The sequence below is a fragment of the Streptopelia decaocto genome (assembly GCF_964273445.1).
Source record: "Streptopelia decaocto genome assembly, chromosome: 24".
NCBI lineage: Eukaryota > Metazoa > Chordata > Aves > Columbiformes > Columbidae > Streptopelia > Streptopelia decaocto.
In genome coordinates, this window is record NC_138679.1 from 4,950,924 (window position 1) to 4,973,161 (window position 22,238).

At 60.0% G+C, this 22,238-nt stretch overlaps 2 protein-coding genes across 10 annotated transcripts; both read left to right on the forward strand.

Moving 5' to 3' along the window:
- Window positions 1–5,366: 5,366 nt before the first annotated feature.
- On the forward strand, window positions 5,367–14,593 carry MATK (megakaryocyte-associated tyrosine kinase). Of its 9 annotated transcripts, none has more exons than XM_082071766.1 (13): window positions 5,367–5,664; window positions 9,488–9,544; window positions 9,751–9,864; window positions 9,973–10,088; window positions 10,742–10,961; window positions 11,873–11,966; window positions 12,064–12,129; window positions 12,282–12,381; window positions 12,472–12,556; window positions 12,715–12,807; window positions 12,917–13,112; window positions 13,477–13,563; window positions 13,703–14,587. In XM_082071766.1, the coding sequence occupies exons 2-13, from the start codon at window positions 9,536–9,538 to the stop codon at window positions 14,242–14,244; spliced, it is 1,722 nt and encodes a 573-aa protein (XP_081927892.1). In that variant the 5' UTR covers window positions 5,367–5,664; window positions 9,488–9,535; the 3' UTR covers window positions 14,245–14,587. The 9 variants fall into 9 exon arrangements, with proteins under 9 accessions (XP_081927892.1, XP_081927891.1, XP_081927897.1 ...); XM_082071765.1 differs by having other exon boundaries at window positions 5,367–5,569; window positions 13,703–14,586; XM_082071764.1 differs by lacking the exon at window positions 5,367–5,664 and adding an exon at window positions 7,287–7,344 and having other exon boundaries at window positions 9,488–9,591; window positions 13,703–14,589.
- Window positions 14,594–15,103: 510 nt separating this feature from the next.
- LOC309449595 (complexin-3-like) lies at window positions 15,104–16,681 on the forward strand. Its single transcript, XM_082071848.1, has 3 exons — window positions 15,104–15,384; window positions 15,981–16,068; window positions 16,341–16,681. The coding sequence occupies exons 1-3, from the start codon at window positions 15,230–15,232 to the stop codon at window positions 16,557–16,559; spliced, it is 462 nt and encodes a 153-aa protein (XP_081927974.1). The 5' UTR covers window positions 15,104–15,229; the 3' UTR covers window positions 16,560–16,681.
- The last annotated feature ends 5,557 nt before the right edge of the window (window positions 16,682–22,238 follow it).

The following is a 22,238-nucleotide window of genomic DNA, read 5'->3' on the forward strand; positions in this document are numbered from 1 at the left end:
CTTCTGAAATGTTTCTGAAGGATGTTTTACCGGCCATACCCACTTGTAGATCACCAGCCAGCTCTGTCCCGTTAACGCCACCAACCTGCCCCACCTGCCGACGGCTCCGGATCCGGCGGCACCTGCGCCCGCTGCGGCGCAGACACCACAGAGCTCACATTGACGCTGCTTTGGACCCCGCGGGGCTCCTGTTCCCCGGTTTCCTGTCTCCCGAACAACGTCTTTCTTTGTGTGCTTTTGTCGTTGTGAGCACTGCCAGTAAGTCTGCAACCAAACAGGGCGACATATTCATTTCCCTGTCAATGCCGGCACTGTTGTGCTGCTAAAACACTGAACGTCCTCCGAAAATAAATGGGAAATTTCCTGAAAACACTCAAATTAAAAACAAACCCCCTCCCCTTTGGAGTCACATTCAAACCTGCGATGTGTCAAAAGCTGGCAAGCACTAACAGTTTGCTGAATTTCTGCTTTCCTGTCCCATGCTACTCGGAGCACTGACACACAACCCATTCATTTCAGGCTCCACAGTCAGCCCAGTCTCAGCCACAAGACACATATGGCCAAACGTATCTATATGATGAGTGTTTTATTGATGGTAAAACATACCTAACGTAGCTTAGATATAGGTGACAATACTGTAGGCACGTGGGCTTGCTTAGACGCACATCGCCTGCCAAAATACGAACGACTAAGGACCTTTTTGCCCCAATCCGTTCAAGTTCTTGGTAAGACACTGACTAAGAACCGTAACTAACGTGGAGGGAAGTTCAAAGGGGCCAAGCGCTTACGGGCACATCACATGCTCACTTCTGAAGCAACCCGTAGGAGTTTTAGACGGGGTAATGTCTTGGTTAAGCTGGCTCTTGTGAGATGTTGTAGCTCTCCACAAGCAGCACGTCTGAGAAATAACACAGGTAAGGGGGAAAATCCCCTCCCAGGTTTTGTTTCTCACAGTTGGTGGGTCCCACACGCTCCTCCATGGGGCAGCACCGACTCCAGGCACCAACAGACACACCGGTGACCATGTGCAGGATGGAGGCACCCAGAGCATGTACCCCCAAACTGCATAGAAATTAAGTTTGGAAAGATATACTTAGCACACAGAACCACAGGATCCCAGAATGTCAGGGGTTGAAGGGTGTTTCCTTCCTGTCTCAAGGAGCATTGTCGTGTTTCTGTGGGCTTTTAAAATAGCTCCTGTACGTTACTCCATTGGTTGGCGGAATTTTGATAAGGAATAAGTATGTGCATCTTGTGACAACACATTCTGGTTAGAAATTCCGAAGCGGTTGTTACTGCCAGGGTGGCTGTCATGAGCAACATGTTTTATGTCTCAGATTGGAAATGATGAAGGAAAAAATACCTGACTTCACTGTAAGCTCTGGGTGCATTTCAATGGGTTTGTGTTTAGGATTCGGGGACCAGTGCTAGAATCCTACCACCAAAATAAAAACCGTGATAGCAGATGGGGAAAGAAGATCTTTTCTTGCATAGGCCCATAAAACTGGAGCAGGTGAGCGATGGGAAAATGCCAGTAAATAACATAATACCCACGGACACCCCAAAGGCTCAGTCTGAATGGCAGAGGTGATATATTCTGCTCATCTGTGTGCGTCTGGCGGGGAATTTCTTGTGTGATCACTGCAGCTCAGAAGATTACGGGGCGGCTGTGACATCCTGCGCGAACCCCCTTGTTTCAGATCTTTAACACCCTTCTGAACAAAGCTCGTCGTTCCCCTGTCCAGCCCTCCAGCTCGTCTGTCATCCAGCGCACGTCAGTGGGTGCTTTACGGGTGCTGAGTGAGCGGCGTCTGTTTTGGTGGTAAATTAGCAAAGGTAATGTCTTATTTGGCTACTTATATGCCAAGGGAGCTCTGTGTGCTCATTTCAGACAACTCAAAGCCCGCTCAGTTTGTCTCGTTTTGTTACTTGACGTAAAGCAAAATTCTGTAACCATTTAACCAGTTGTTAAGCTTGTTAGCCTGCTGGGTTGTGCTGTTAAAAACCTGACTGCAATATATTTATTTTGGTGGTGTGTTTTATCTTATCTTGCACGGTCAGTTGAACCCAGGCTGTGAGATCCCTGCTGGAAAGGTGATTCGGGAGCTTTGGAGCCAACGTGCTGCCTGGAGCACAGGTGGGAAAGAGCAGGTACCACCAGTTCGGGAGGACACGACTCCGAGACGTGGCCCGCGTTGTAGTTATTATTACATTTCTGTAACTCCAGAATTGTGCTGATGTTGCTCCCTTTTTAATAAAGGGGTTCATCAGAGTGAGTGAATATTTCAAGCTGCTTGTTTTAACAGCCCATGAAATCGCTCAGCGCGGAGCTCCAGCCCTCGCCTGTTCTGTTTGCTCAGTCGTTCTTCGCTCGCTATGCGGTAGGAAAGGTCATTTACATATCATTACTTTTTCATTTTTCACATTTAAACTTTGCCTGACTGTGTTGTTGCTTTGCAAACACTAAAATCCTGCAGTTATTTGCATTAAATATGATGAAAGAGAATCGAGTATGAGACTGAATTAAAATCGCTGTAGCCTGTCTTGCCTGAAACCTCTGGGCTCAGTGCGGAACTTTGGTTTAAAAGGCTTCAGCTTGGACACTGAGTTCTTGATTTCTCATTTTCAAAGTAGCTGAGCTTTAGGTGGGTGAGTGCAATATAGGTTTCGCTGCCATGTGTGGTGGTGAGAATCTCCTAAATAACTTTAAATTCCAGATTCCATACTGTGTGTGGGAAGAACTGCAGGTTTCTACCTATTTCCTTCATACAGCTACCTTAGTTTCAGTTGGATTGTTACCATTTGATCTCACAGGATCCCAGAATGTCAGGGGTTGAAGGGCGGGTTGGAATGTCTGCAGAGAAGGAGACTCCACAACCCCCCTGGGCAGCCTGGGCCAGGCTCTGCCACCCTCACCCCAAACAGGTTTCTTCTCAGGGCTCAGCAAGCAGCCACTGCCAGCCTGGCCTACCCAAGGCCCGTGTTTAAACCCAGCTCAGCTAAGCTGCTCCCTGGAACTGCCCATTTTTCCCTTGGCTGCAGAGGGAGCCAGAAGGAACCTGGATGTTTGACTTCAAATGCTACAGGGATTAAAAAATCCCCAACCCCGAGCTGTTGTGGATGACGAGTAGGGAAGAATCATCTGCTTTTGTTAACACATCGCCGTTTTCCCATTCCCTTTTTAAAGGCTTGAGATGGGGGGCAGATACCTCAGATGGAGAAGGTGCATTTCTGGTAAACCCAGCTGTGTTGTCAGCGTGGGCCGAAGGGAGTCGAGTTGGCAGCAGAGATTCTGCAGGCCCTGGACTGCCCGAATCTGTGAAGAGAAGAGAAGAGAAGAGAAGAGGAGAGAAGAGGAGAGAAGAGGAGAGAAGAGGAGAGAAGAGGAGAGGAGAGGAGAGAAGAGGAGAGGAGAGGAGAGGAGAGGAGAGGAGAGAAGAGAAGAGAAGAGAAGAGAAGAGAAGAGAAGAGAAGAGAAGAGAAGAGAAGAGAAGAGAAGAGAAGAGAAGAGAAGAGAAGAGAAGAGAAGAGAAGAGAAGAGAAGAGAAGAGAAGAGAAGAGAAGAGAAGAGAAGAGAAGAGAAGAGAAGAGAAGAGAGAGAAGAGAAGAGAAGAGAAGAGAAGAGAAGAGAAGAGAAGAGAAGAGAAGAGAAGAGAAGAGAAGAGAAGAGAAGAGAAGAGAAGAGAAGAGAAGAGAAGAGAAGAGAAGAGAAGAGAAGAGGAGAAGAGAAGAGAGAGAAGAGAAGAACTGCTTTTTCTGCACACAATGTGCTGCTGCTCCTCATAAATATTGTTGCCTGTCATTCCTCCTTCCCGCTCCAGCCTGTGCTTCCCTGGATAACTCTCATCTCGCATCTCTCGAGGAACAGCACCACTCACCCGTCTGTTCTCCGTGACCGCGAGCCCGGTGCTCCCTGACCCGGAGGACACCGGGGGACACCGACGAGTGGTGAAACCCTCAGCTTAGGATGTGACAAAACCGTTTCCTGTCCTGTCGCTTGATTACCCAGTGGCTTCAAAGTGCTACGAAATCTCGATGTTTAGGCTCAGCCTGGGCTGTTTGGGACGTACTGTGCTCGCTGTAGGACACTGAGCTGGGCTGTGCGCTGCGGGCACTGACTTTGCTGCACCTGAGAAGGAAGACAGGCTTGAGGATCAACATATCAAAGATCGAGGCGCTAACTGGGTGGTCGATACCCAGGCCTGTGAAGGGGGAGCCCAGCTCCAGCAGCAGCCAGTGGGAGTTCGTCCAGCAGGACACAGAAAACCCATTTATTAAGTCTGAGCGAGTTGTTCCCCAAGTGTGGAGCCGAGTTCTTTGGGCCGTGGTCACGTCTGGAACAACGACCGGATGTGGCAAAACCCAAAAGTACGAAACGTGTCTGTTTGATGAAGAGAATGTGGCACAGACCCCCCGAGAGCTGGTGCTGAGCCCAGGGCTGGGGAAGGGGCTCTGGTGTTTGTTCTCGAGCTTAACAGACATGGTATCTAAGGATCTGTCCTTGCAAATCCAGAGGAAAATGTGAGGAGTGCTGCTGAGGAAGCAAAGCCCAAGAACCCTGTGAACAGACCAGGTCGAAGGGCTTGAGGAAGTTGTTGATGGAAAAAAATAGCCAGGAGCTGAAACTACTTGCTTGTTTGGAATAGTTTTCTTCTACACTGCCCTTGCCCTTCAATTGCCAATCTTTTTTGAAAGCTTAAACCCTATTAAAAAACTAAAAAAAAATAAATTAAACCCCCCTGAATTGAGTATGGTGCTCACCTGAGACTGCATTTACTTCTCTTCCATCATTTTGCTCAGAATATTGGAAATTTTGAATGCAAAACGGGTCGCCAGGTGCTTGTTCCGCCCGCGCTGATGGGGGATGCTGGAGGACAGAGATAAGCCGCTGCCATTCCACAGTGTGTCCGTTTAAAGGTCTTGCCCGTTCCTCGCATCACGTCTGTGTTTTCACGCCCAGTGGAGCGGCGAGGAGCGTTCGTGCCCTTGGACCCCCTCAGTTTCACACAAGTCGGTGCTGAGATGAGATCAGACTTTGGGATCCCTGGTCCCACCACAGTCTTTCCTGAATGTCATTCTCCCTGTGGAGGTGCCGCCGCTGTGCTCACCTGCTCCTTCTCCAGCCGTTCCGGCTGCGGCAATCGAGGCGGTGACGGCAAATCTCCCTTTCTGCACAGCGGATCGTTAATTTTCTGTGAGTGCTACACAGCGCTGCAGAATATAGGAGCTTATTATCTTCAGCTCATTTCTAGCAAGGGTGTGTGTTTGTGCCCTCAAAGGGTAAAAGTTTTTTTAGATAAGTTGTGTCAAGTAATGAGTCATCTCTGGTTAATGTTTAACTGAGCGGGCAGGCTCTAGGACCTCTGGGGCGCAGCATCCGCAGCCCGCACCAGCAGAGAAATCAGGAAATAACGCAGCAGCTCTTTCGGGGAGCATGCCCTTGAAAATAAAGCTTTGCCGCTCCGTGTAATACAGAGCTTACTCTTCAGGAGTTGGGAATCGGAGCCCAGGCTTAGCGGTGAGCTGCCCGAGCCGTGTGTCCCAGGGCCCTGGCGGACGCTGCCGGGAGGTGAGTGCCCGGCGCTGGCTCTGTGGGAGCTGCTGGGAGCAGGTAACCAGTTGTGGTGGCTGCTCCGTCAGCCGAGGGCGATGGACAGTGGAGCGGTAAGAGCGGCGTGGTCGTGGGGGGCATGGCCAGCAAAGGAGCTGCACTTGCTGTTTGTCCGAGTGACGCTTGGGTGTTTGTAAGGTGTTCTCCAGCTTGTTTCAGCGGGTGTGCACAATGCATCTGGCTGCGGTTTCAGTGTAGAGGTGCATTCTGACAGTGCTGTGGCCCCTCTCCTGCCACTGGGTCCTGGCAGCTCCTCTGTTGGGGTAACTGTGCTGGAAGGAAACCTGAACTCTCCAGTTTGGGGTCGGAATGGTTCTACCAAACCCCACTGTATTTCTGTACTTCTCATCCTCATTGCAAATACTCAGGTTAACTGATTTTTAAAAGTGTAGAACAGCTCCAAAACAAAGAGGGGGGCAAATATCTCCTGCCAGGCTTTCCACCCACATACCCGGCCTGTGGGAACATTCACCGCGGTGATGGGAACCGCACGGACCAAACAGCCTCAAGAACCAACAGCTGCGTTGGGAGCAGGCGTGTGAGCGGCGCCGGGCGCGGGCGAGTCGCTGCCCTGTCTGGGGCGCTGGGCGGGGGCCCTGGCCGCTCTCCAGGCTCTGCCGGTGACAGGTCCCCACGCCGGGTGCGTGTCCGGCACGCGGAGCCCTGGTGCCAGCGGGCAGGAGAGGAGCCGGGCCCTGGTGTGCTCAGAGCGGAGGATCCGTCCCTTCCGAGCACCGCTTGCTGTCTGCGCGGAGGGCAGGACTGAGCAACCAGTTGCTGATGCTTTTCACCAGAAATTTCTGCCCTGGCACAGCAGAAAGTGAAGAACCAAGTGTCAGAGCTGCTGTCACCCCCTGTCTCAGCCGGCGGGTCCCTCCTCACCCCAGGCTGTACACGGCGAGGGCTGTGGAGCGGATCCCTTAAGCCCTGTGCCCGTGGGCTCCTAACCCACCCTGGAATTGACCTGAGCTGCATCCAGACACGTCACTTTGGCTGTGCCTGCTGGGGAACAGGCTCAGAGCGGCTGCTGTCACACCTTGGAGCCCAGCATGATAGTGTTTGTGGCACGGATGGGCTGCAGGGCAAGAGGGTGCCTGTGCCAGCTAACAACGGCTTCTGGGACAGATAAAACAGCTGCTGGCTGATATTAACCTTGCAACAGCTGCATGTGTCCCTTTGTTGTTGTTGTTCTGGGTAGGGACTGGCACGGTAAGTCCTCAGATCCTCAGGGAGGAGAGCGGCTGGGCTTTGCCGCCGGTGACGCAGAGGAGTGACTGTGACTCACCCCCGAAAGAGGAATAGAGCAAAGACTGTCATCCCCGCTCCGAGGAGCCGAGCGACCCACGCGCCTCCCCAGCCCAGCGCGGCCGCCGAGATGTTGTCCTGCTCTGTGTGGAAGTTTCCAAGAGTCCAAGAGCGGGGCTTCCCGCAAACGGCGCAGTCAGCACCGGGTCCCAGCCACCGGCGCGTGAATCAAATCGCCTCCCTCCCTCCTCGGCAATTTCTCTTCTCTGGAAGGTGACGCTTCCCTGGCTGGTTTGACCCCAATTTCTCTTCTCTGGAAGGTGACGCTTCCCTGGCTGGTTTGAGTCTGGGAACAGGAGCACCGAGCTGCTGGGACAGCTTCGCATGATCAGGTTTTCTGGTGTGAAGGAGCACGGTGGGCACGGAGCAGCTTGGCCTGTGTGGGATGTGGGTCTCATCAGCTGGCATCTGCGGTAAAACTGAAGAGCGTGAGTTGTGAGCGTTGAGAAATCCCACCTTCCTTTAGCAAAGGAAAGAAGCATCTGCCGTGCAGCGACAGAGAAATTTCAACTGCAAAAGGGACCTGGGGGAAGAGTACTGAAATTGGAACACAGCTTGCAGAAACCGTGACTTTTCAGAGCGCGGTGGCTTTGGGATGATGCTGTGCTATGGGAGGACACAGGCCTGGTGTCAGTGCCCAGCGGTGGGATGTCCCCTCAGCCCCTGTGCTGCTGAGGCAGCAGGAGGCGATTTGCCCACCGAGTCCCACCATCCACAATTTCAGTTGTTCAAGGAATTAGTGGATGGGACCAGGACCCTCTCAGGTCTAAAGGAGCTGAACAGAGCTGGTAGCTCTTTAAGGACATTTTTCTTAGAGCGCAAGAGCTCTCAAATGCCATATGTTAAAAAAATTGTGCATGGAATGCAGGAAACCAGCCTGGGTCAGAAAGGACCTCCTGGTCAGGCTGAGGGAAGTGCCCGGGCAGTGGAACCAGAGATGTGTATCCTGGGATGAGTACAGGGACACTGCCTGGATGAGTAGGGCTGGGATCAAGATAGCTGGGGCACAGCTAGAGTGGAATTTGGCAAGGGGTGCGAAGCATAAGAACGGCCTCTGCAGGTGCATTGGCTGGAAAAGGAAGATTAAAGAAAAATGTGTCCTGCCCTTAAATAAGATGGGAGAGATGGTGACAACCAACATGGAGAAGGCTGAGGTACTCAACCTTTTTGTGGGATGTGGCCAAGCTGGAGGAGTGGGGCCTTATGAACATCACGAGGTTCAACAAGGCCAAGTGCAAAGTCCTGCACCTGGGTCAGGGCAACCCCCAGTATCAACCCAGCCTGGGGATGGAGGGATGGGGAGCAGCCCCAGGAGAAGGGCTTGGGGGTGCTGGTGGGTGAGAGATCGGCCGTGAGCCGCCACGTGCCCTTGCAGCCCAGAAGCCAATGGTGCCCTGGGCTGCATCCCCAGCCCCGTGGGCAGCAGGTTTGGGGGATCCTGCCCCTCTGCCCCGCTCTGGTGAGACCCCCCTGCAGTGCTGGTCCAGCTCTGGGTCCTCAGCACAGACACACATGGACCTGCTGGAGAGGGGCCAGAGGAGCCCCAGGAATGACCCGAGGCTGGAACAGGGGACAGGGGACAGGGGAGAGAGCTGGGGGGTTCAGCTGAGAAGAGAAGCTCCAGGGAGACCTTAGTGTGGCTTATTAATATATAAAGGGGCTTAGAAGAAAGGCAAATACTTTTTGGTAAGGCTTATAGTGACAGGATAAGGGGTGGGAGTTTTAAGCTGAGAGTAGCTTTAGCTTGGACATAAGGAAGAAATGTTTGCAATGAGGGTGGTGAGAGCCTGGCCCAGGTTGGCCAGAGAGGTGGTGGATGAACCATCCCTGAGACACCGCAGGCCAGGCTGGACGGGGCTCTGAGCACCCTGAGCTGGTGAAGATGTCCCTGCTCATGGCAGGGGGGGCACTGGATGATCTTTAAGGTCCCTTCCATGATCCTCCCATGGAGGTGGTGCTGTGGGTGAAGGGCTTCTGTAGGAGAACACCCACAATTTTTAGTTGGAAAGTGGTCACATGCATCCCAGCATGACAAGCTGGTGGGAAGGGGAGCACCGGGACCTTCTGTCACCATCCTACAGCCAGCGGATGTGACAGTCCTGCCTGGGGCCAGCCCTGTGGCTCAGCACCCCCGGGCAGGGCAGCCCCCACTTCAGCGGGGCCCCACGGCCGCTGCCTCTCGTGGCCCTGATGACTTGGAGCTGCTGAAACAGGAGGTGAAAAAACAAGTTCCTGGTAAAACCGCATCCCCCCGCCCAGCTGCAGCAGTGGGTTCCTGCCGAGCCAGCGGTGACAGGGACGGTGGAGAATTAATTTGGGCTCCAAGGCAGGGAGAAGGAGCAAGGGCCAGGACAGCTGCGTCCTGCTCCCACCTGGCTGTGGGACAGGAGTGTCCCCAGGGCTCAGCCAGCGCAGAGAAGGTTTGCAGCCTGTTCTGAGCCTTTTTCTCCCTCCTGCACTGTGAGCTGCGCCGGGTTATGGGTGCGCTTGCAAGGAGCTGCGCTGGCTGGCGCAGCCCGTGGGGACAGCAACCCCGTTCCCCCGCAGCCACTTTGGTTTCTCCATCTGCAGGTGGCAGCAGGAGAGGACAGACGGTCCCTGATGCGCTGACAGACGACCATGTCCGGGGTGAGCGGGGCTGCCGGAGCTGCCAGCGCTTCCCTGCCGACATCAGGGTGACGTTCCCCCATGACCACAGTGGGGTGCAGGGGGGCTGGTGCTGGGGGGCCCTTGTCCCAGCCGGAGCTTCAGACAGTCCCTGGGCTGCCCTGATGGCTGTGGGAGGCGGGGGGGCAGCTCCCTCTGCTCCTGCTGACGCTGCCCTCCCATTGCAGAAGCACTGGGCCCCCGGGACGCAGTGTGTCACCAAGCACGACCACACCAAGCCCAAGGCCGAGGAGCTGGCTTTCCGCAAGGGCGACGTGGTCACCATCATCGAGGCCGCGGAGGTGAGTGCGGTGGGTGCTGTGAGGGATGGAGGGGACGGCATCCAGCGCCATCAGCTGAGCTGCTGGAGCCAGGTTCCCCTCCCTTGCTCTGAGACCCTCTGTCCCCAGGGCAAAGGCTGGTACCGCGCCAAGCACAACGGGACGGGGCGGGAGGGGCTGCTGGCAGCCAGCGCGCTGCGGGAGCGCGGGGCCATCCGCGCTGACCCCAAGCTGAGCCTCATGCCGTGAGTACATGACATGGGGGCCAGCAGCCCCGCTGAGCCCCTGGGAGCTGCAACAGCAGCTGAATCCAGCGTATTTCCCACCAGTCAGGTTTTGGGTGGGCAGCCAGGGGCAGAGAAGCCTGTAGCCATGCCCTGGTGATGGAGGGATTTGCTGGCGCCAGCACTTGCCTTTAAAGACCCCCCGTGGTGCCCACCCAGCTTGGATGGACCTCACGGGGAGGAGGTTTATGCAATGGGGTCTACGTGGCTTTGGTGGGGGCTCGGCTCTCCCTTTTTCACTACTGGCACTGGGGGAAACCCGCAGGCACAGCCCCTCTCCCCATCGTCCCTCTCCCCATCGTCCCTCTCCCCAACGTCCCTCTCCCCAGCGTCCCCCTCCCCAACATCCCCTTCCCCAACGTCCCTCTCCCCAGTGTCCCCCTCCCCAACGCCCCTCTCCCCAGTGTCCCTCTCCCCAGCGCCCCTCTCCCCAACGCCCCTCTCCACAGCGCCCCTCTCCCCAGTGTCCCTCTCCCCAGTGTCCCTCTCCCCATCGTCCCTCTCCCCATCGTCCCTCTCCCCAACGCCCCTCTCCCCAATGCCCCTCTCCCCAACTCCCCTCTCCCCAGTGTCCCTCTCCCCAGTGTCCCTCTCCCCAATGTCCCTCTCCCCAGCTGGTTCCACGGGAAGATCTCGGGGGTGGAAGCGGTGCAGGAGCTGCAGCCACCCGAGGACGGGCTGTTCCTGGTGCGTGAGTCTGTCCGGCACCCCGGTGACTACGTGCTGTGCGTGAGCTTCGGCAAGGAGGTGATCCACTACCGCGTGGTGCACGAGGAGAACACGCTCAGCATCGACAGCCAGCAGTACTTCTCCAACCTCATTGACATGATTGAGGTGAGCCTCCCTCCCCGGGCCGTGAGCCCTGCCAGTGCCAGACCGAGGGCAGGAACCTCGTGGGGTCACCTGGAGCAGTGGCAGGTCCCTGTCCCCTTCTCCTGTGTTTTTCTTTGGATTTTGTTACTCGGTATAATTCTCCCTCGCTGTCAAAGGCTCGTGGTTCCCTCTCGCTTTGGGGTGCAGTGGACAGATCTGGGATGCCCTGGGGACATCCTCTGCCAGCCGGCCGCAGCCCCGGTCCTGCCAAGGGCCACATTTCCCCATCCCTGCTCATTCGGTGCTTCACGCAGCAGTGGGGCTCAGGGCATTTTGGAAAATGAAGATCCTGGCAGCCTCTGCCACCCTGGACAAGGTCTGAGCCCTGCCAGGGCTTTGAGGCGTTTTGTCACGTTTCTCTCCCCGCCGAGCCCCCTCTCCCCTGCTGACCCCACGGGGCTCCCAGGCTGCCGTGTGAACTCTCGCCCTCCCAGCTCTTCTTCAAGGTCCATCTTTGTCCTGTCTCATAGCCATTGCCTGTCTCCTCTCCAGAGGCTGCACATGTGTGTTTTATACACAGCTTCTGCTTTCAGGTGGGTCCTTTCCCCTTTTAGCTGCACCGGCCCTGCTCTGTAACCTCTGCAGCCGTCCCACCGCTTCCGCTGCCCTCATCTCTGCAAACCGCTGTTAACCCCACGGGCTGCCATGCGGAGCATCCCGGACGGCCCGTGGTCCATCACGGCGTTTCCCTGGGTTTGCCTGGAGGGGAGCAGGGCTGAGATGGGGCTGTGAATCACGGCACTGGGTCCCTTGAGGGGGGTGATGGTGGTGAGGTCCTGTGGAGTGTCCCATGGCCATTTCCTGGCTCCACACCCCGAGCTGGGGTGGAGGTGGCACCGCCGCATCACCTCCGTCTGTCCGTCCCTCGGCAGCACTACACAAAGGAGCAGGGAGCCATCTGCACCAAGCTGGTGAAGCCCAAACCAAAAACTGGGATGAAGTCAGCTGAGAAGGAGCTGGCCAAAGGTAGGGGATGGCAACAGAGGGTTGGAGTCTGGGTTTTGGGGACAAGGCAGCAGGATGGTGGTGGCCACTGCTAACTTGCCCTTGTGCCCATGCCCAGCTGGCTGGTTGCTGAACTTGCAACACCTCACGTTGGGAGACCGCATTGGGCACGGCGAGTTCGGAGGTAGGTGAAGGTGGGATGGGAGGTTGCCTGGCCAAGGGCTTCCCCAGATAGCACCCTCTGATGTCCCGTCCCCACCCCACAGCGTGGGGGACTCGGCCTGGGATGCAGGGGATCAGGTGTGGGGCTGAGCCTGACGCTGTGTCCCCTCCCAGATGTCCTGCAAGGCGAGTACATGGGGCAGAAGGTGGCTGTGAAGAACATCAAGTGTGACGTGACTGCCCAGGCCTTCCTCGCTGAAACGGCTGCCATGACGTGAGTGCCTCCTGAGGGGCACGGCCCAACCCTGCCCCGTGACCCGGGGACGAAGAGGCACCCCTCTGACCTGCATCCTCTGCATTTCAGGAAGGTCCGGCACAAAAACCTGGTGTGTTTGCTCGGCGTGATCCTGCACAACGGCCTCTACATTGTCATGGAGTTCATGAGCAAGGTGAGAGAACCTGGCCAGTCCTCGGCCAGCAGGACCCACCGCTGCTCAGATTTGGGGACAAAATCCCCATTCGGGGGCTGAGTTGGACGAATGCCGGGTGCTGCAGCCCCTGCCAGAGGTAAAGTTTCCAAGCAGCCCCATCCCGTTGGTCCTTACAGGTTTATCTTCTTCTGTTAGGGCAACCTGGTGAACTTCTTGCGCACGCGGGGCCGGGCGCTCATCCCGACACAGCAGCTCCTCCTGTTCGCTCTGTAAGTCCATCTCCCTCCCTCCGGGCTGGGGACTGGTGCTCCGTGTCCCCTCCAGGCAGGCCCAGGGGACACATGGCGACACTGTGCTTTGGCTCCCTGGCCCCGACAGGGACGTGGCCCAGGGCATGGACTACCTGGAGTCCAAGAAGCTGGTGCACAGGGACCTGGCTGCCCGCAACATCCTCATCTCCGAGGAGAACGTGGCCAAAGTGAGCGATTTTGGCTTGGCTCGGGTCAATCCCAAGGGCACAGATGCCACCTTGCTACCTGTGAAGTGGACGGCCCCAGAGGCCCTGAAACACAACGTGAGCGATGGTGGGAAGGGAGGAAGGGACTGGGGGGTCCTCCTGAAGCAGCTCGTTCCCTCGGGTCCCCCGGCTGTCCCCCTCCCGCTGACCCGTCCCTTGGTGGCTTCTGGCACATTCAGCCCCGCGTTTCCCAAAGTCTGGGCTCTGTCCTGTGCCAGCGTTCGCCTGGGTGCAGAGCAGGAATTGCAGCAGCTCCAGTGGGATGGACCCGGGGCTGTGCGGGTGATGGGAAGGGAGGGGGATCGCGCCCCAAGGAGCTGGGGGGCGGGACGGGCGCTGTCTCCTGTCTTGCTCTCAGGGAAGGATGGGGCTCAGCATGGCCCCCAGACGGCATTAGCCTCCTCTCCCCCTGCTGCTGCAGAAATTCTCCTCCAAGTCGGACGTGTGGAGCTACGGGATCCTCCTATGGGAAACCTTCTCCTTCGGCCGAGCGCCCTACCCCAAGCTGGTGAGTGCTGTGCCGGGGTGCCACAGGTCACACCCCGCTGGCACCGATGGGATGGGGACATCCTGCTGTCCCCTGGCCAGGGGGAGCCCCCAGTGGGGTGGGAAAGGAGGGCTCCAAGCTGGCTTCTCCGTCCTGCCAGAGCCTGAAGGAGGTGACGGAGCAGCTGGAGCAGGGGTACCGCATGGAGCCCCCCGAGGGCTGCCCACCCACTGTCTATGCCCTGATGAGGAGCTGCTGGGAGCTGGAGCCAGGCAAGCGGCCGTCCTTCAAGAAACTCACGGAGAAGCTGCAGAAGGAACTGAAGCACCTGACGGATGTTTAGCCCTTGTCCTACTCCTGGGACCCCTGGCCAGAAACCCCCTGGCCACGCCGGGGCTGGGAGCAGCGCAGCAAGGGGTGGCTGGGCAGTGGGGTGGCCTGTGTCACCGCTCCCTCTCAGTGAGGATGGGACAACAGTTGTGGGGGTCTCTCCTCTGCCGGACGCCTGAAGAGGGAAACAGCCTCTTTCCATCCTGGCCCAGGTCCTTCTCCTCACCACACAGTGTGGAGAAAGTTCCCATCGGGTCAATGTCCCCTGACCCCGGGGTGGGCAGAGCAGAGCAGCCCCAAGGGGGTCAGTGTCCCTCACACCCCGTGCTCAGCCCCGCAGGTGGGGTCCCTTTGAACTGCCCCTTCGGGTGACAGGGGACAGGAGGGGACGTCTCCGCTCGCTGGAGGATGAAACCCTGACACAGCTCCACTCCAGCCACCCAGCCCTGTGCAGGAACACTGGGCGCAGCCAGCTAAACCACATGGATTTGGGCTTTTTGATTAAACCAAAGAAATCAGTTCAACAGCATCTTTAAACCTCTGGGCTCAAATTAGGCCTATCCCTCGCTTGGGGCCTGGCAAAGCCCAGGAGGAGGCTCAGAGGGGCCAGGGAGCTCTGGCCCTCGGAGCCCCCGCACACAGCCTGGCCCCTCTCCCCTCGGGCTCTGCGCAGACGGGGATTATTCTTTTAATCAGAGTCTGTATGGGAATTGCTTGCGTATAGATTAGGGGAGCGGGCGCGTCCTCCGGCAGCGGGAAGCCCCCGGCTGCGCCGGCTCCCAAGCAATCTCGGTGTCTCAGTGGAGCCGGGATTATCGGGGCCGTGGGGACGCACACACACGCATGTGTCTGTATGTGCCCACCCGCCGCCTCGTCTTCCTTCCACTCCTTTGACCCTCGATTGAGTTTTTTCAGCTAATCCTCTTGCGTCTCCTCTGCGCTGACTCCTTGCGCCTCCAGCCCCCCATGTGGGTGGCTCTGGGTGCTCCCACCTCAGCGCTCCCCCCAGCAGGATCCGGCCCTTGGGTGCTGCTGTCCAGGGGGCCGTGCCACGGGGGGTCTTTCAGCCTGATCCATGGTGTACTGGGGCTTGGTGGCTTCTTCCACGTCCCCATCAGTGAGGCAGCACCCCTGTCTCCCTGCACCACTGCCCCCCAAGCACCCTTGGGTGCAGCGAGTGGTGCGGGAAGGTCTCTCCACCCCGGTGGCTGTGGCTTCCCCTCCTAATGCCTTAATCCGGCCCTGATCCGCAGCGCCCCTGGGGCAGCCGGTCCCGCTGACCTTGCAGGCGCTGGCCCCAGGCAGGGACCCGCTGGCACCGGGCACCTGGGGCACGGAGCAGCACAGCCGCCCACCCATGGCCGCCTTCTTCACGGCCGCCCTGAAGGGCTTTCAGGGGAGCAAGGAGGAGCCGCCCAAGGGGCCCCCCAAGGATGGCAAGGTGGCCACGCTGCCCAACGGCATGGCCCGCGAGGAGTTCGAGGAGTACCAGCGGCAGCTGCTGGAGGAGAAGTAAGGCTTTGCTGGGGCCAAGGGGGCACTGGTTCCCCCACGTACCAGGACCGGGGTGTCACCCGCCATGGGCTGTCCCTGGGGTGGGACAGGGGCAGCGCAGGTGCCCTTTGGCACCTCTCCCGCACACGGGAGGTCCCTGAGCTGCTGGCACGGGGCTGGGACAGCACCTCAGTGCACAGCAGGTGACAAGGAGCAGCCGCAGGAGTCAGTGCCGCAGGGCAGGGGGTGTCTGGTGCCAGCGCAGCACCCATGGAGCTGAGGGACAGCAGGGACCAGCGTGGGAGTGCATTAAGGAGCCACCTCCCTGGGTCTGGGTGCTGTGGGGACCTGGTGGCCCAGCTGAGAGGCCACAGGAGGAGCAAGTCCCTCCAACAGGCACCTTTGCTGAGCATCTCTGCTGGGGCTGGAGGGACAGGATGCGGCCCCTGTTCCCACATCCCCATTGCAACCGTCCTGCAGACCTTTGCAGCCCTTCCCCAAGCCCAGGCCAGGGCTGGCACAGCCACGCTGCGCCAGGGGACCCGGCGGTGCTGGGGTGGGTTCTGGTGGCGTTGGGGCGGCAGGGGGTGACAGTGTGACACCCGCTGCCGCAGGATCGAGCGGGACAAGGCCTTTGCACAGAGGAAGGCAGAACGGGCCACCGTGCGGATGCACCTGCGGGACAAGTACCACCTGGCCCAGGTAAGGACTGTGCTGGGGCCTCGGGGGCAGCCCTGTCCGGCGGCTGCCGGGATGTCACCGGGATGGCTCCTGCAGAGGGCAGCAAACGGCTGCCGGCTCCGGCCGCACCAGCTGCCTGCCCACCTGTCCGTCTGTCCAAACCTGGGACTGGACAGTCCTGGTGCCCCCTGGCATCCCCAGCACCCCGGGGGACCCGCCGTCCCCTGCCCCTGCCCCACAGCTGCTGGGTGACAGTGCCCCACATCCCCGCCACATCTCCCACCCACGCGCAGGACGAGCGGGACGATGCTCAGCTGCACGTGGCCGGCGGGACGGTGGAGCTGCCGCAGGAGCTGGCAGCCATGGTGCACAGCGAGGAGGAGGAGGAGGAGGAGGATGGCGCCGGGGCCTTTGCCTTCCTGACGAGGCTGCGGGAGGTGGATCTGTCGGAGCTGCGGGGCCGCGCGCTGGGCACCGTGGACGAGGTGAAGGAGAAGTGCGCGCTGATGTAGTGTCGCTGCCCGTCCTGCTGGGGGGTGACAGCGGCAGCGCTGGGGACTCAGCCCCTGTCCCCTGGGAGCAGTGGGGTGCAGCTGTTACCGGTGCCATTACCTGGGCATGGGGGTCCCAATAAATGCACTGGGGGTGGGTTTTTCTCCCCAAACCCATTCCCTGTTGCTTTTCTGGGGTGCACTGGGTGGGTGCTGGGATGCAGGACACCTGGGTCCCCTCCAGCTGTGCTGGCCAAGCCCCTCCACGCTGTGCCCCGCTGTGCCACCCCCAGACGGGGTGGATGGTGGCCCCTGCTGCTCCATCACCCCCACAAACCAGCCCCGGGGCCTTGTGCACCGTTGGGCTCAATAGATGTGTTTGCCAGCACCAGTCTGGTCTCCTGCTGTACCCCTTGTCCACACAAACCCTGTCTGGGCCGGGGAGGACATGATAACACCCCTGCAGCCAGGCTGCCCGTGAGCTCCCAGCCAGCACCCAGCCCATCACACTCGGCCGCTGGGCCCGTCCCCCCCCTCTGCAGCAGCCCCCAGGCACAACCACATGCCAGGGGTGTGCAGGAGCCAGCGGGACCCGATGCCGCCCGGGGCGTCCCTTGGGGGCAGCACCGATGCGGCTGTGGCAGCGCTGAACCCCCGCCCTGAGCATCCGGCTGCAGCGCAGGCAGCGAGCGGGTCCCCTTGGCCGGGGTGTCCTGCTGCCTCCTGCCCCTCTGGGGACTTGCCCCCTGCTCCGGGGCATTGGGCAGCAGCATTGGCTTAAACACCACCGCGCCGGAAGGCTGGGGGCTGCTGAGATCACTAATACCTGCCTATTTTAGCGAGGTCTAATCTGCCTGAGTCGCCTGTCCCCGAGGACTAAGCTAGCTGAACCCTTGTAAAATGTACCGCCAGCACTGGCCCCAACAACACCTCCCGCCGGAGCAGGAGCCGCCGGGAGTCACGCTGTGTTTCCATGAAAGAAAGGACGCGCTGAGCCGCCTCCGTCCTCCCCACGCCGGGGCCATCTGCTCCGGAAAGGCCTGTGGGGACGGCCCCGTCCCAGCTGCCCACGGCCGCGGTGGTGGCGCTGGGAAGGGGCAGCCAAACCCAGCGCAGGTGGGGTGGGAGCCGTGCCACAGAGCCCATCGCTGTCACAAGTGCCACAGGTCTCGGCTGCCCCGGCTGCAGCATCCAGAGCTGCAGGAGCTCCGGCAAGGAGGTTCCTGGGTGCACGAGGTGCTTGGTTCGCGCTGGCACCCACCACTCCGGGTACCCGCCATGGGGCTGGTGGCTGCTGGAGGATCCTGGGGATCGCACAACAGGCATCAGGGCTTGACACCTGGGAGCCTCCTTGTGTTTGGTGGCACCACTGTCCCTACCATCCCTGCCGTCCCCACTGTCCCTGCCGTCCCCACTGTCCCTGCCATCCCCACTGTCCCTGCCATCCTCGCTGTCCCTGCCATCCCCACTGTCCCTGCCATCCCCACTGTCCCTGCCATCCCTGCTGTCCCCACTGTCCCTGCCATCCCCACTGTCCCTGCCATCCCCGCCATCCCCACCATCCCCACTGTCCCTGCCATCCTCGCTGTCCCTGCCATCCCCACTGTCCCTGCCATCCCTGCCATCCCCACTGTCCCTGCCATCCCCACTGTCCCCACTGTCCCTGCCATCCCCACTGTCCCTGCCGTCCCCACTGTCCCTGCCATCCCCGCCGTCCCCACCATCCCCACTGTCCCTGCCGTCCCCACTGTCCCTGCCATCCCTGCCATCCCCACCATCCCCACTGTCCCTGCCATCCCCACTGTCCCTGCCATCCCCACCATCCTCACTATCCCTGCCATCCCCACCCTCCAGCCTTTCTTCAGACCTTGCAGAATGTCCCATTTCGGCACAAAACTTCACCCATGTTGCAGGGGCAGGGTCCATCCGTGTCCCCACCAGGCCCCCAGCCTGGTCCCCAGTGGGCGGCAGCAGCCATGGCATCCAGCACTGCCCCGTTGCCACCCCACGTCCCTGCTGTCCCCAGGGCTGGGGGTTGACACGGAGCGCCAGCCACAGGGACAGTGGCACCGAGGTCCCCAATGCTCCCTGTCACCACCAGCTCCTCCATCCACACTCTGGCCTGACGGGCAGCCCGGCTCCCAGTGTTCCCAGTGGGGCTGTGCGGGGGCTCCCAGCCCTGGCTGGGATTCGGGTCAGGACCCTCCGCCAGGTCTCCTTGGCTAATCGTCCTGCCCCCCCGCCCCCCCACACTGCCACCTGCCTCCCGCTCAGCACCCTTTTGGGTCACCCCTGCCGCCTCCCCGCCTGCCCAAGGCCTCTTAATGAACTAAAAAAGTGATAAATCCCCGGCCGAGCTGGTCACGTGAGGCCGGTGGCCCCCGGCCGCCCCCCGCCCCGACCCCCGCCTCCGGCCCCACCGCCCCGGTAAGCTGACGCAGCGTCTCTAAGCGTTAGCAGCTTTGCCCGCTAATAGGATTAGGGAGGTTTAAAACTGTCATTTGAGTGAACTAAACCCCCTGATACTCTGCATTGCACCTTCTTAACCAATTTGCCTTCAATTAGGGTAATTGGGAAACTAGCAAAGAAGTATAGCATTAATATTTTAAAGTGATGAAGCGATTACGAGCCTTGGACGAGGAAGCAAATCAATTTGCTATCTGCTCCTAAAAGGCAATTATAATCATTTGGCAAATAAGCCTGCTGGCCTCCCCCCGCCCGTGCGAGCCAACACCTTACGGCGGCCAGCGGGGCCGGCACCGGGCACGGCGCCCGGTGAGCACCAGCGCCGGGCCACCCCGGCACCCTGGGGACCTCCCTGTGCCCGCTGGGGCTGTGGGGACACCCTGGGGAGATCCGCCAAGGGCCACCAGAGCTGGGGACCCGGCTCCTGTGCCCAGTGCAGTGGCCGCTGTGGGCACGAGCGCCAGCCCCGGGCAAGCTGGAGGGGCAGGTCCAGGTGTCTGTTTGCATCCCTGATCCTACAGGTCATCCCTGTGCCAGGGATGTCCCCAAGCCCCCCTGCACACCCCTGCTGCGGGTGGCAGTGCTGTCTGGTGTGGGGGTGTCACCCTGTCCCCAGGGGCATGTCACCCCGTCCTTGGTGCGGGGTCAGCCTGTCCCCAGGGTGGTGGTGGCACACTGTCCCCGGGATGGTGAGATGCCATCCTCAAGACAGTGTTACCGTGTCAGACGGGGCAGGAGAAGCTGCACGGCCCCGCTGGGGAGGACAATGGGACGGACACCGGGGGGCTGCTGGGGTTCCTGTGGGGCAGCTCCCATGGGAGGGCACAGACCCGTGTTGGGCCAGCAGCCACACGGTGGGGAGGTCCAGAAACCCCGCGGTGACATTTGCCGTTGGAAAGGGGAGCGGTGGCGGGAAGGGACGGCAGTGGAGGAAGCCGCGGCAGCGTTTGCAGGTGGCAGGAAGCGGCTTTTGGGGGAAAGTAAAAGTGGGTGGAAAAAGAAAAGCAAAAGCCGCCAGCGGGACAGGGGTCCAGGCAGCACCGCGCACCCCCACAGGAGCAGCGCTGTCCCCGGGGTGGGGACCCTGGCAGCAGTGAGCTGGGGACGAGAGGGACGGCGGTTCTGCCCCCAGCCCCACGGCCACAGGCAGCCCCAGGGATGGTCCCATGGCTGAACCCCACAGCTGGGCCCACGGGGTGTCCCCGTGCTTAGGTCTGGTCTATGGCTTGTCCCCACGCCTGGTCCCTGCCGCTGGTCCATGGCTGGCCCGCACCCCCAGTCTCCACACCAGATCTCCAAGGGTGTTCAGTGTGCCCGGTCCCTATGGCTGGTCCCCGTGCGTGGTCCCCACACCCAGACCTTATAGCAGGTCCCAAACCCCATAGCTGGTCCCCACACCCAGCACTCACAGCTGGACCCCACGCCTGGTCCCCATCCCTGTCCCCACGCCCTGTCCCCATCGCTGGCTGGCACACCTGTCCCCGCACCTGTCCCCATCCCCGGTCCCCAGGCGGGCAGGGCTCTGCAGGCAGCAGCACCGGGAGCCCGCGGGGCCACCGGCACCGGGGCCACCCCCATCTCGGGGGACGACACCCACCGGCGCAGCGTTCCCATCCCAGGGCGCCCGTCCCGTACCCCATCGCGGGGCAGAACCTCGGCGGCCGGAGGAAATGCTGCCCCTCCCCCCATCGCCCCAGCCTTTCTGCTCCGCTCCCCCTGTTTCTAATTCTTTTTCCTCGCCCGTAATGAGGGGATTACAAGGCAAACTCCAGCAGGACGCCTTTGTGGGGAGACAATCTGAGTGGGGAAGGCAGTTCGGGGCTTTGTCCGCCGCCGCCCCCCCGGACCCGCGCTGGGGGGACATTTAGAGCAATTACTTGTCCAGAAAGTAACTGTCAATCATTCTTAAAGGGGAAGGCCTCCAATTAATAACCTCGTCTTAATCCTTTGGACTCATTTCCAATCTGCGGGGCCTTGGTGACATCTGCAACACTAAATAAAGATTCTCCCGAGCCTTAGCGCGGCGGTTCTGTGACAAATAAGAAGACTAGAAGCAACTTTGGCTGCCAAAGCTGCGAGATTGGTGAGGTTGAGCCGCTTGTTTGGTTCCCAGGAGGGACCGGCAAAGTTAAATACTCCTGGAAAAGCCGAGTTGGGCCCAGCAGGTAACGCTGTTTTATTCCGATTCGGGAGGAAGCGCCGGGGGAAGATGCTGAAAAGGGGAGCAGGTGTCCCCGGGGTGTGGGTGTCCCCAGGGTGAGGGTGTCCCCAGTGTGCAGGTGTCCCCGGGGTGTGGGTGTCCCAAGGGTGAGGGTGTCCCCAGTGTGCAGGTGTCCCCAGGGTGTGGGTGTCCCCAGGGTGAGGGTGTCCCCAGGGTGAGGGTGTCCCCAGGGTGCTGGTGTCCCCAGGGTGAGGGTGTCCCCAGTGTGCAGGTGTCCCCGGGGTGCGGGTGTTCCCGGGGTGCGGGTGTCCCCGGTGTGCGGGTGTCCCCAGCGTGCGGGTGTCCCCAGGGTGCAGGTGTCCCCGGGGTGCGGGTGTCCCCGGCGTGCGGGTGTCCCCAGCGTGCGGGTGTCTCCGGGGCCGGGCCAGGCTGACACCCTTCCCGGGGATGGGGAGCGGGTGCCGGGCGCCCGTCAGTGTCACTCGCGCCGATGACCCGCGGGGCAGGAGCCACCACGGTCCCACCGCCGCCAGCACCCGTCCCCGGCCCAGGCACAGCCCAGCGCCCAGATGGGCTTTCGAGGGCAAAAAACAGGATGCGGTGAAAGTCAGGGCTGTCCCCGAGCTGTCCCCACCGCGTCCCCACTGCCAGGAGAGGCCACTTGTCCTCCCTGATGCTCTGCTGCTTCCAGCCCCGGGGAAGCGATGTTTTTTACTCGCTCCATGCTGTTTCTGTCGCCTTTTTGGGTGTCTTTAGTACCAGGTGTCCCCCCTTCCCCTGGCAGCCCCCGCAGGAAAACCACAGGGCAGGGTGTCGAGTAGATTTGGGGAAAAACCCTCCCGAGGCTTCGGGTCCGTGCGGTTCCCAGCACCATTTTAAAGCTTGAGGGCTTAAACCCCAAAACTGCCAGCAGGATGACGGCGGCTGCGGGGAGGTGTCCAGGGAGCAGGGGGGCAGCTGTGCCCGTCGCACCCCGCTCTGTGTTGCCCGTTTTTGGGCAGAACTCACCAAACTGCCGATGGCAAAGGGGCTGCGGGGCCACAGGGACCGTGGGGTGGCCGGTGCCGATGTCC

Coding starts and splice junctions, on each gene's coding strand:
- LOC309449595 (XM_082071848.1), top strand. CDS start 15,230: ATGGCCGCCTTCTTCACGGCCGCCCTGAAGGGCTTTCAGGGGAGCAAG. Junction 15,385..15,980: donor CGGCAGCTGCTGGAGGAGAA/GTAAGGCTTTGC, acceptor CCGCTGCCGCAG/GATCGAGCGGGACAAGGCCT. Junction 16,069..16,340: donor ACAAGTACCACCTGGCCCAG/GTAAGGACTGTG, acceptor ACCCACGCGCAG/GACGAGCGGGACGATGCTCA.
- MATK (XM_082071764.1), top strand. CDS start 7,302: ATGTGGGTCTCATCAGCTGGCATCTGCGGTAAAACTGAAGAGC. Junction 9,865..9,972: donor CCATCATCGAGGCCGCGGAG/GTGAGTGCGGTG, acceptor CTCTGTCCCCAG/GGCAAAGGCTGGTACCGCGC. Junction 11,967..12,063: donor TGAGAAGGAGCTGGCCAAAG/GTAGGGGATGGC, acceptor GCCCATGCCCAG/CTGGCTGGTTGCTGAACTTG.